A 12,611-nucleotide genomic window follows, 5' to 3' on the forward strand; every position below is an offset into this window, starting at 1 on the left:
GATAAAAGAGCAAAAGCCCGGACAATTTTAAACCTCTTTACCTGAGGCTGGGCTCAGCCAGTATCCCCCCCTCGTATTTTTTCCTGCACCACAGGATTGAAGGGATTTTATAGCACTGAGGCCGATTTCTCAGCCCACAGCTCTTCTGCAGCTGTTGGGCTCTAAGCCTTGGGCACTGCCTGAGGGTGGATTTAATTCCACTCTATTTATTTTCCACACTGGGAAAGCAACCCCTCCTCTTTAAGCCTCTATAGTTGTACTGACGCCAGTGCCGTGTAACGCAAATTTCGCTCTAATACTGGCGGGCACCTTCTTCAGGTTGGCAGCAAATTAGCCCTGAGCGGCATGAGGAGCAGCAGCAGAACCTCAGGGCAGGAGCACCAGGGTGAGCCGTTTCCAACCGTGCGCTGCTCAAAGGTCACAGGAGCTCGATTTCAATGGGCGCAGTTCGGCCAACCATCCCTGACCACTTCTGTAATTCTCACATCAAACCAGAGGAAGGAAATCCTGAGGCAGCGAGCGCAGTCCCTCCACTGCATGCATCCAGCGTCCCTCAAGCGGTTTCACAAAGTACCAAGCTCCATCTAATCTGCTTGTCCCCAGGATGCCCATGAAACCTCATTCCTTAGAGAGCGTGAGCTTGTTTTAATTTCCCACTTCTATTTATTCATCACTGGTTTACAAGCCCTTTTTCTAATATTGGGAAAAATCTTTTTTCCTCCCTTCCTCTTGTGCCTACCAACCGCAACTGCAACTCCCAACCAGCCTTTTCTTCACTAGGTTAAACGAGGCCTTTGTTCTCCTGTAAAATGGGTTCCCTACCTCCCGGATCACCCTGGCAGCCCTTCTCTGATCCTATTTCCACTTAAATTCTCCTTTTTGAATATGGGTGACCAGATTTATACATAATAATCTAGACTGTTGCCTTCTACAAGCAAATTGAAACTTCCCTGTTTTCACCAGAAATACCTCACCTAGTAAATGCTAATATTACATTTTCTCTTTCTATTGCCTCCGCACAATAGTAGCTCATAACCATCCTATGACCAACTAATACACTTGGGCTTCCTCTCCTCTGTCACTTCTAGCTGATGAGCTCCCTAAGAAGCAGAAATGCCCAGTGATGCCAGAGATGTTTGCTCTTTGACTGTCCATAATGCCCTCTTAACTTCGTTTACCCCTTTTTATTTTAAAATTGAAAAGGCTGCAGGAATGTCATTTGCCCACTAGACAAACCGTCGCCTACACCTTGCGTGCAGCTCCTTTCTTCCACGACTGGAGGGAACGGATGTGTTTTGTACTAATGCAATAGAGCTTTAGGAGCACTTCTACAGGAATGAGACTGCTGATGTACTTACAGTATGTAGGTGATGACTCCTATACTCCTAAAAAACAAAGGAGGAGACTAATTGCAGATGTTTTATATCACATGTATTCTTTTTAATGCATGCAACACGAAAAGGACAATAGCAGCTGCTAGACAGACAGAAGGGCCATGGTTTTAATGATTGCTAATACCTTTCCTAAAAAAAGAATGATGTTTCCATGGAAAAAATGTGAATTTTACATATAAATTTAAGTATCATGGATATTTGGGGTCTCTCTTTATACACTTTTACTATGGCAGGTAGTTAGCTACAGGACACAACAGAAATACAAAAAAAAACAGAAGCAAGGATGTTTTATTTGGGGTGACCTCCTTCGGCTGCCTTCTCAGCAGATCAGATTAGTACGCAGGTCTGCTCTGCATGCAGCGCTCTGATACGTAAGGCTGTCACAGGCGCTGCAGGAACGCGCTGTCTTTCAAGAGCGCTCCACTGCGGTGGGCAGTGGCACACTGGTAACTCTCTAACCGCCATCATTAAAGGTTTTCATTGTCATTTGGTGCAAGTTAAATACTTATCTTTTTATCATAAAGAATGCATCAAAACAAAAAGACAGACCTGACAATTATTAACTGCATTTATGGTACTTTTTTCTTAATTTGTTGTGATAGAATGGATTTTATTCAGAGCAAACTGGGAAAAACCTGGAAGGTAGAGCAACCTGGAAAGAAAAGCTAAAAACTTACCACATATCTGCAGCTAATCCAAGCGGTTCATAGTTTACTATTTCCGGAGCTGTAACAGAAATTTAATCAAACATCAGCAAATGAGGGAAAAATTAATTTTAGCAGGCTGAATGAGTGGCAGGTCAAAAATGACCTCTGTTTAAAAAAAAAAAAAAAAAGAGAGCGAGAAAAGAGCAAGAAAAAAGAGAGAGAGAGAGAGACGTAGGCATAGGAGGCACTTTCTGTTTATAGGTTGACAACCCTGACAGGAATTCAAGCTCCCAAGTGTCCACTAGAGATCACGTAGAGTAACATGGAGCATAACATAACTCCAGAATAAGGGTCAGGCAGATATATGCAAACTACCGTGCAAATCATGCCTGCAATAACGAACGCCTTCACCTAACAAGGATACCATTACCCCTAAGAATCTGAGCTTTGTCCTGTTTTTTGTTTTGTTTTCAGAATGACATTTAACTAGTGCCACTAAAGCTAGTTTCTACCGGCCAGTCAGAAACAGCCCTTGGGCAAGAGATTAAAGTTACGTGCTAACCTGCACTGCTACCCACGTCAAACCTTATTATCTTTAGGGAAACACCCTCTGGTTGAACAGCATCCCCACGTAAGGCTGCATGTAGGAGAAAAGCCCAAGGTGAGGTACCGGGACAAGAGAAGGTGTCTGTGGCAGTGCTGAAACGACAGGAGTTCAGGTAACAGTTGTGCCTAACTGGAACATGTTTTACAAAAAACAAAACAAAACAACCAAACCCACAAACCTCTAACTGAAAGGATCGCAAGGAGCAGGATTAACCAAAATCCAAGCCAGACAGATTAGAATTATGATCAGGAAGTAGCAAAGAGAGAATCAGGTGGAAAAAGGTGCGGGGAGTTGAGAGTTTTGCACTCAGCAGGTATACGTACACTGGGAGGCAGTGGTATCTAGAGAGCAGTAACAGAGATAGATATCCACGTAACTATGTACCCACGCACTACAACGCAAAGAACTTACTTGCCCCAGGTAACAGGTAGAAAACTGGAATTTATACTGCCGGGTTTCTCAGTCTCAATCCTGAAATTATGTGTCTCAATATTTCTTTGGCAGCAAGCTACTCTCACAAGAGCAACAGGTCTTGTTTATAGAAAGCCCCTTTCTCCTGTTCCAGAAAAAGAACGCAAACCTCTAGATTTAGGTCACGTTGACACGTAGGAGATGGGAACAGCTACCTCAGGAGATGGAAACTACCTCTGTGCCTGGCTTCGTAATTTGGGAAAGGTGTCTCACCTTTCTCGTGGAACTTGCAATACAAACCGAAGGAACTGATCACTCACTCACCTACAAACTCCGGAGTCCCAAAAATGTTTTTAAATTCAACTCCATCTTCTATTTTGTGAGCCAGGCCAAAGTCAATGAGTTTGATGTGCGGAATAGGGATATTCTTGTCTAGAAGCATAATGTTTTCAGGCTGAAAATAATAAAACATAGATATTTGTTCTCAAATCTTTCTTTCCTCACATATACAACGCTGTGGAACAAGAAACATATACCTCTGCCTAACCATATACAGGTCACCGTTTTGATAAAGCGATGACAACTGTGAAATCTGGTGTTATTGAGTGGATCAGAACTTCAGAGCAGCAAAACAAATCTGTAGGCTTCAGGCCTAATTAAAGTAATACCTTCCTCCCATTATTATCACATACAAAATCTCCCTCTCTCTATCTTCCCATTAGCACTTCTAGGCTTATTTTGTTAATGATAGCTGCTGCCTGTTTTCACAGTGAGACAGAAGTTATTCGCACAACTGTATGTAGTTGCCTGATTTGACAGAATATGTCACTAGATTATCTGCATGGTGATACAACATGAAGTGAAAGCTCGGTATGTCTTGTCCCCTCTTAAAATAAAAAATATATCCCTGGCCTGCAGGGTCTCCTTGGAAGGAGACGCCGCCCCCTGGCCCCTGGATTTGCCCGAGTTAAGGATTTGCACCAGGTAGGGACATACCTAACCACAGCTGGCGGGCAGCTGAAGCAGGGCAAAGACCTGGCGCAGAGACAGAACGCCACTGCTTGATCCCAGTGAGAACGGCACCACTGAATGTTTTGGCTGACAGCAATTTTGCTGATCTATTCATGGAATTTACACTGGGAAACCTCACTATTTCTGCCCAGCTGCTCCTACTGTATTACAAACCTATTGGAAGATGTCTCCGGAAATGGTTCTTGCGGGATTCTAGACACATCTCAGCCTGCTTAGGGCTCAAAATACTCTCCTGCATGAGACTAAATTCACAGTTGCAACAACAAGGGCAGAAAAGATCTGGGATTTGCTAACTGAATAGTCCTGAAATTGGAAGGAGCTGGAATTAGAGATTCCGGCTCATGTATGACAACAAGTTATTAAAACAACAACAAGTAGCATTTCTCATAGCAGTGTAAGGAAAAACACTGAGCAAGCCAGAGGAATTGTGAAATTAAAGCTAGCTTTTTTTCAACCGCAGACTTTGACTCCACATGCTTTACCAGATATAACATCTATTTCATAAACTTGTTTTTTCAACTAAATTTCTTAGACCTAGTTACTGCCTGCTGCTCCCTTTTTTCACACGTTTCAGAGTAACCTGTGGGTTCAATTTATCCCTGATGAAGAGCTTTCAGCGCATCAATTTTTCAAAAGTTAACCCTAAGTCCAAGAACAACAGTGAGAGATTTTAACTCCCTGCTGGCAGCTGCCTGGCCTCTTCACAGCGGATCCTAATGTGCAAGCAGCTCCTGCTAACACACACTCTCTTTCAGGGCTACACTGGGAAAGAGGGCACGTGAATAATTTACTGTCATAGCCATCGGACCAAGAATATTTTAGCCCCGCCTGGTGTTCCTTGAGAGACCTAGGGCGCATTGTGTTCACTCCAGATAGATGATGCACGCTTGTTTGGCGCAGACAGAACGGACTGGAATGGCAAATAGCCATAGTCACTACCCCTTGGACTGTTTTATTCCTTAAGTGGTATAGATCAGTATAACCCCTCTGCAACCAGTGGAGGCCTACCAAGTAATGAGGTAATTATAAATCACCTTTCTCATCATCATCTCTCTAATTAGATTATTGCTTAAAAATACATGCCTTGTTTAACACCAGGCTGAACTCCAAAACCAGTCTAACAAAACCCAGGAGAGTTATTTTGTGAGCATGCTTTAGAATATTTGTCTTTCACTATCAATGAAATGACTCTCTACTCACCCTTTCTCACTTCTGATTTGCATTTTCTGTAACATCTTTATTGGCCACCTGACATTACTGGTATTAAATATCAAAATTAGTAGCTAGAAATCAAGTACAGAAAATTTGCTATCTATATTCTCACAATAATTTTATGCTACTGGATATCAGACTGCTTTTCTAACACACAGTGAATTCCTTTGGTCTTGAACTTCCAGATTCATATGATAATTATAAAATCGAATGTATATACCCTTGTAAACGTTCATACATCTCGCATGCTTTTTCACATACACCCCAAAGTGAAGATCTGAAAGGCAGTTTGCTAGCCAGTTTGTTAGGCTAGATGCATTTTGCAACGTTTTGCAACAACTACATCTATGACATTAAAGCTGATTCAGCACCAAGCACTTTAAGACAGAGACCGCATTAGGCACACCTTTAGCCCAAGAAGTTAGCACATATATCATGGGAATCTGGGAAGAGTCTATCCATAGCACATACATCAGTGTAGTAATTAATAATAAACTCTCTTGGATTTAAAGTTAGGACAAGGAACACGTGATCTAGCATTACAGCTTCTTCCGTCTTCCTACAGTTTAAAACATTCTAAATCTCTCTCCTCTGTTTTCACTCTACTTTCTGTCTCCCAGGGAACGAGTGCATGTTAAGCTTATTTCTGAAAGCAGCAATGGTTGAGGCAGCCAGTTCTGTAGCTGTGAGTCTGCTACTGAGAAAGCACTTTCTTCTAGTCTCAAGAGTTTCATCCTCAAGGGTGACAGACTCCTAGCTTCAGGGAAGCATGTTCACCTAGGCAGGCTACAATCAAAAGGAGAGAGACAGTCTCTCCTGTATTATTTAGGCCAGCTCTACCAATGCCAAAGACAAGGACCAAAGCTAGAGACGTCACCTGATGTGGTAGCAAGAGAGCTGTTTCATGTGCTTTCAAGGGCCTAAGCTGCTAGGAAAGCAAGAAGTCTTTCTGCTAACCAAACTGCAGCAGCTGACACGTGCCCCTCATGTAATTCTCAACACTGCGGGGACTGGAAGGAGCGACAGTTGTTTGTAGGCGGCCCTGGCCCTCCCCTCCCTGTCCCAGAAACGCGCTTCTGTACATCACCCCGAAAAAACAGCATGTTTTGGATGATACCACAAATGCAAACAACAAATAAAAGTCTTCCTAGCTGAAGGATGAAGACAAATTTCTTGTTCTTAGTCGGTAAATGTGTGAGCCCACCCTAAAGTTATCACAGGCCTGACGAAGGAAATTGTCCTCCTTGGCTCTCACAGCTGTCAAGTGCATTTAAAATGCTTTTCAACCGCACCTGTTGTTTTGGACAAGTGTTTTAGAACTGTATGTTATCACACACAAGTATTCAACAAATTGTAGAAGGTGTGGTCATTAAACGATGACAAAAGCTCTAAGTCAGCATCTTTACCTTTAAATCAAAGTGCGCAATTTTATTGGAGTGAAGGTAATTCACACCATCCAAAATCTGTTTGATGAATCTGGTTGCTTCCTCTTCACTCAAAGACTCCTTCTGTGCCAGGAAGTCAAAAAGTTCTCCTCCAGACACCCTGCAAAACACACCAGGAAACTTCCTGTTACCTGCTGCACCTGTAACCAAGGATTGTAACAGACCAAAAAGAATTGCATTCTCTGATGAATCTACAGACATACATGTATTTCTATAGGCATACTTTGATATTAACAACAAATTCAGATGCTATTTTTCAACATTTTCATTTCAAATGAGACAGAGGTAGCGGAACAGGTTGTATTAACACACTGCTGTTAAAGAATTACTTCTCTTCTCCGTTGCCACCAGTAACATGAGGCAATGAGATCTGCCAGCAGAATCTGTTTCCCGTCTAGAACAGCCATTACAGTCTTCTATTGCAGATTCTTGTTTGACATATAACTGACAGGAAAGCATTTACTTTGTGCTGAATTTTTAGGAATACAGCAGATTGCAGCACCTCGGAAAGTACCTTACAATTATCTTTCCAAATCAAGGAAGTAGAGGGTTACAGTGTAAGTTACTATGAGTATTCACATCAAAACTGAAATATATTCCATACACATGCAGTGCGTTAGAATTCTGTTGCCATTTTTCTCTCTCTTATGGAGAGCTCCAGTGCTATTTTTCTATCTGTTCTGAAACAGGATGATCCACATGCTAAATTGGCCATCATTTGCAGTTTTGCTATTTATAATAATACTCATTTTTATTGTTACCAGTTCCTCATTCAACTTTACTGTTGGTAGCACCCAGGAGGTGGTTGTGTCAGGAAGGTCTCGGGGCTCGGAGGTACCACCGCCTGAGCTCACCATTCAGAGCGCGAGCAAAAGACTTGTGACATCCAAAGCCATTTTAGAAAACAAATTTTTGGCCCCGTTGTCCAACGATGTACCAGTAAAAGAATTGGCAAGCGCAAATGCTTTAAGTTCACTAAACGCTGTGACTCTGAGACAAGTCAGATCATGCTGTGTGTGCATGACAGAGATCTTGTATGCGATGCTTCCTCTGACCGTGGGCTCCTACACAACGCTGGTGGTGACAAGACAGTGATTCCCTATTCTGCCTCTTTCAGAACAAACTATTGTGAACAGCTACAAAAACTGCAAAGAGGAGTCAATTGCAAACGAGAAGCCAGGGCTAAAAGCCACAGAGACCTTGGACTCAACCCTTGGCTTGTGCTGTTGCTGGGGGTGTCAGCATACCCGGCCGCTCCAAAGGCAGAGATCTGCACAGTGCCTGCTGGCACGGGTGTTGTTTACCGGATGCTTTTCACAGCACCCACACAGACAGAAACCTTCTAGGCAACATGAGGCAGGACACAAAGCATTTTCACCTGGGCAGAAGTCATCTGATACTTTAATTGTTACGACTAAATGGCTGGCAAGCAAAAATAAACTTCAGATGACCCAGGGATATATCACAACTGCTTTGTCTGCCTTTGCTTTTCCTTCCTCCTCGTCTCAGTTACTCAGTCCCAGAGACGCTTATTTGGTCTCTGATTGCCTTTCTAGGTGACACCAAGGGTCTCAGCAATGCCATCACCCTTGCTAGACAGTTTTCCTTTTACTCTGGGCATTTCAGGAGTCAGGGAACACTGTCTCTTCTCCATGTGGTCATAGGTTTATGGGCCTTGGTTGGTTGATTTGAAAACGCCTGCCATTGACTGTGGTGACCAGCGGCTAAAGAAACCCGTGAGGAGAGTCTGGTACTCTCTTGGTACAAAGCGCAGGCAAATCCCATCTCCTTGACGATCTCTAGTCAAACCGCACTTAAGCAGTCACTCCTGGCAGGGATACGGCCCCGTCATCAGGAAGCCAGCTGCACTGGGACACTTTCTTCTGCTCTTCTGGAACTTAACCATGTAGGTGCGCTACTCCTTTGCTCATAGTTACTCACTGCGGACTCTTTGGCCAGGACTAAGAACAAAAAAGTATTCTCCCGGGCCAGATGGATACCTTCCTGCCTGGAAGAGATGGGCAATTTTCTGTTGAGGAATCCACTTTGCTACACAAAGGAATCACAGAAAATTGTCTGGCTGCCCAGGCTGGAGGTGCTTAATCCCCTTTCCTTCTTGCTGCCCCCAACAGCGGCCACCCACACCAGTTGGGCTGGCTGCCCAGAGTACACGGGGGACTGGCCACAACTGCAACATCAGCAACACCCTGGGCAACCAGCTAAGCCTGAGGCATCACTGAAGAAACTGTAGAGCCTGCAAATATGAGGATCACAGGTGCTTTAGTTTCTAGCTCCTTTCTGGATTTTGCCTTTTCACTCTAGCTCACACTAAATTCGAATCAGGCTAGGCAGAGGGGGGCTTCCAAGGTACTGAATGCAACACAAAATTACACAAAGAAAAACCAAAAAAGACTCAAGGAGATTGAAGTCCCTCTGTTACTTCATCTGCAAAGGACTCCCTCTTAGAGCATGAGCACGTCATTCTCGAAGGTCAGAGATCAGCGTACATTACAAACACTACGTTACTCCCAGGTCTCCTGCGGTGGAGCCAAGGCATTAGCCTAAGCTGCAGAGATCCGAAAAGACTAAACTAAAGGAAAATTCAATGGCAGAAATGTGATGAGGTCTCATCAACAGAGACTCAGCTTTTAAAAAAAGGTTTGAATAAACTGTACTAAGAGAGTGCTACGCAGTTTAGTGTGGGATCATCATTATCCACGTTACGTACCTGAACTCAGAGAAACCCTCAGGCAGAAGAGATTTAGCAATCCCAAAAGCCAGCCACTGTGGATCCCCAGAAAAGCACAGATCAGCACTAGCTCCTTTGCAGTAAAACACCCACTATTTCACTACAAGTTACAACATTTAAACATCCAGGCAGGTGTGTTTTTTAAATCAGCACCCCATGCAAAAGTGCATGTGTTTCTTTCTAGAAGGAACCCAGCCTAGGAAAAAGTCCCTCCCTGATTCCATCTCTTTCCCTTTCACCAGGTCACCCCTTTCCCACAGCAAAGGAACATGCAAGCAGACGATGCCTTTGCTCTTCCTGCCAAGTCCAATAAAAGACAAACGGCAATGCTGCCCTACATCCTGGAGACAGCTCTTTGTTTTATGTACACGAACTTGATGCCTACCAGCAGAGAGATTGATGCGTCAATCAAACCCGCCTTGAGGCTGCTTTTGCTTGGCAAAGCAGCCTCAAGGCAAAGCCCAAGACACAGAAAACAGCAGCAAGGCCACAAAAAGCTGCTGGGAGCCCATTCCTGCACAAGGTGCACCAGGAAGGGCAAACCGTGTGCCTAAAGGGGAGGTAGTCTTGCCTGTACCAGCATGGTTTGAGTTTGGAAAAGGGTCAACACTGTAGCCAGAGACTCTCTTGAGACACTAGGGTAGCTTCTTCAGCTGATCAAGAACGCTAGCGATACTCTTTTGATGCCAAAGTCCACTGTAGCTAATGATAAGATTGATTGGCCAGGTGCCGTAACGCTCATTTTGACAAACCGCAAGGAATACGAGGCTCTGACATCAGTGTCAGGAGTAGAGATCATCTTTTTACAGAGAGAATTTAATTATCTTTATTAGCAATTAACATCATCCTCAATTCTTGTGCTGCAGCTAAATGCTGTGGCCTTAATCAAGATCCGGTCAAAGATCCGTTGCACCCAGCCCTCTGCAAGGGCAAAAGCTGCAGCCCGACAACAGGACATTAAATGAGCCAGGCCAGGTAAGGATAGGAAAAAAGCAGAAGGTAATGACACGGGAAGTTGCTTTAGCACCAAGTAGCTGCTAGTCAGAAGTAGCAAGCTCCCTTCCTGTCCTCCAGAGCCTGAGTATGGAGACCAACATTTGGCCATAAACATAGACTTAAAAAAAAATTAACAGATGGTCATTATTACTCATATGCCATCTGCCAGCAGTCACATCAATCTCCAGGAATGCTCCCTGGCCTAAATGCTGGCTCCTCTGGATAGCTAGCTAATGGTTATTTCATTTCACTCAGGGTTCAAAGCCTCATTGTCTGGACTCCATACAGAAGGCTGGAGCAGGTGCCCTAGGAAACACAAATTCAACCACAGTGTCTCTACATTTCCTGCTTTATAAGTTCAGAAAAATGCATTATTTACTAAACATCTAAAAATTGCTAGTAAGCAAAAGACCTCAGGGTGTCTCCTTGTTCACAGCCATGTAAACATGTGCCCTGATTTCGTGCCATGGATTGACAGATAAAGGGTATGTCATCTTCTGCACAGCCTCGGCAAAACTCAAGGCTTTGAAACCACGTGATATTGACTCCACAAAAGAACAGGACATAGCCCCCAAAAAGCTTACTGTGATGTCTCTCCTTCACTGTGTAGCAAAGTTCATCCCCCCCCCGCCCAGGCCAAGACTGTACACCCTGACCAGCGAGGCTCCGCTTGTTAGAAGAACCACTTCCATTTCCAGCTCTGATGAGTACGAGCACATGATTCTACTCACCGCTTTGTGTGACAGTGTTCAGGTTTCTCCTGGCTTTCAGGTGCCAGTAAAAGATAGGACCCCATCCATCTGTGTCAGCTGAGCCACACACACACACACAGATATACACTCGCACATGGGCTGAAATAATTTGCATTCATTTTAACTGGTTTGATCAACAGCACACTAGCACACACTGTGAACTGGGCAGAAAGAAATGCTTTGGACTTAGGTCTATACGATCATCTGTGCACACCGAGTCACTCACTCCTGCTACAGTCCCGATCCCCAGCCAGGAAACACCTGGAATAGCAACAAGTCAAGTTCCAAGTTCCATACAAATTCAGGATTAATTATCAGGATAAACTATCTCGGGATGAGTTTGGATATAAACAAACCCAGTCACTTCATGCTTCCCCTGTTTCATTCCTTTTAAAAATGGAAAAAAAAAATTTTATCACTGCAGTTTTTTTTAATTAATAATTGACAGTAGTTGGCTGCAAAGTTTTCTCAAAATTACTCCAAACCTTACACGTTGACTGTGACGCTACTAAATTTGGGGGCATACAAATGTTCTGCAGCGTGCAGCTCCAGATGCATTGCGGAGGAGCAAGTGATCTTTCTGTGACCTCCTGGCCTGCTATGGGTCAAACCCAGCAGGCATCAGAACGGCTGGCAAATAGCACCAAGAACACAAAGCACAAACAGCAGCACCAAGCTACTTAACTCCCCTCCAGACTTTGTGCTGTGAAGAATTTTGCACCCCTGGGGTGAGCAGGGGAGCCTGACAGAGATCTCATGACACAGCTAGAAAGATGAGTTTTCTGTAGCATCTAACATTTCCATATACCGAATCCATCCAATAGTCAGATCAGCTACTTATTCCAGTATCTTCCCTCGGCGTCGCACATTGTAATAATCCTGAAGACTGCTGCAGCTGCTTTGTACGCCCCCCTCTAGCCCTGCAAAAGCAGCTCCTTGTTCTGTTGAGATCTCACAAAACCTCTACTTCAATCTCTCCACTAGAAGCTGAAGTCACATAAACAGCAATAACTCTGAGTCATTTTGAATGACATTGGGTTTCCAGGCCAGGAGGCAAAAATACTCTTTGCATAGAGCACGGCTCTTTTGGCCAGGTACACCAGAGAGGTATTTCTTCTTTAAAAATTCATCTTCACCTTCCTCTTCACTGTCAGGGCTCTTCCGTATAACTTTTTAGTAAAATGAAGAAATTCCACCACACTCACATTAGTGTTAGCACTGAAGTGACTGTGTAGGCTTTACCCACATACGCATTCAGATTAACATCACACAACCGACCCCTACATACTGTTTCAAATTCTAATAAAGTGGCAATTCTCTACCTAATAAACAGCCAGGTTTTCTCACTTCCTTTCAGCCAACAAGA

At 43.9% G+C, this 12,611-nt stretch overlaps 1 protein-coding gene across 7 annotated transcripts in view; it reads right to left on the reverse strand.

Moving 5' to 3' along the window:
* DAPK2 (death associated protein kinase 2) overlaps window positions 1–12,611 on the reverse strand; it is a 61,518-nt gene that overhangs the window by 13,495 nt on the left and 35,412 nt on the right. For all 7 annotated transcript variants that reach the window (XM_068958827.1, XM_068958825.1, XM_009681522.2 and 4 more), the window contains exons 4-7: window positions 6,710–6,848; window positions 3,384–3,513; window positions 2,072–2,120; window positions 1,359–1,385 (exon numbers count right to left, since the gene is read on the reverse strand). In XM_068958827.1, the coding sequence (XP_068814928.1) occupies window positions 1,359–1,385; window positions 2,072–2,120; window positions 3,384–3,513; window positions 6,710–6,848 (345 nt within the window). The remainder of the gene's footprint in view (window positions 1–1,358; window positions 1,386–2,071; window positions 2,121–3,383; window positions 3,514–6,709; window positions 6,849–12,611) is intronic.

Source organism: Struthio camelus, chromosome 12, assembly GCF_040807025.1.
Source record: "Struthio camelus isolate bStrCam1 chromosome 12, bStrCam1.hap1, whole genome shotgun sequence".
Taxonomy (NCBI): domain Eukaryota; kingdom Metazoa; phylum Chordata; class Aves; order Struthioniformes; family Struthionidae; genus Struthio; species Struthio camelus.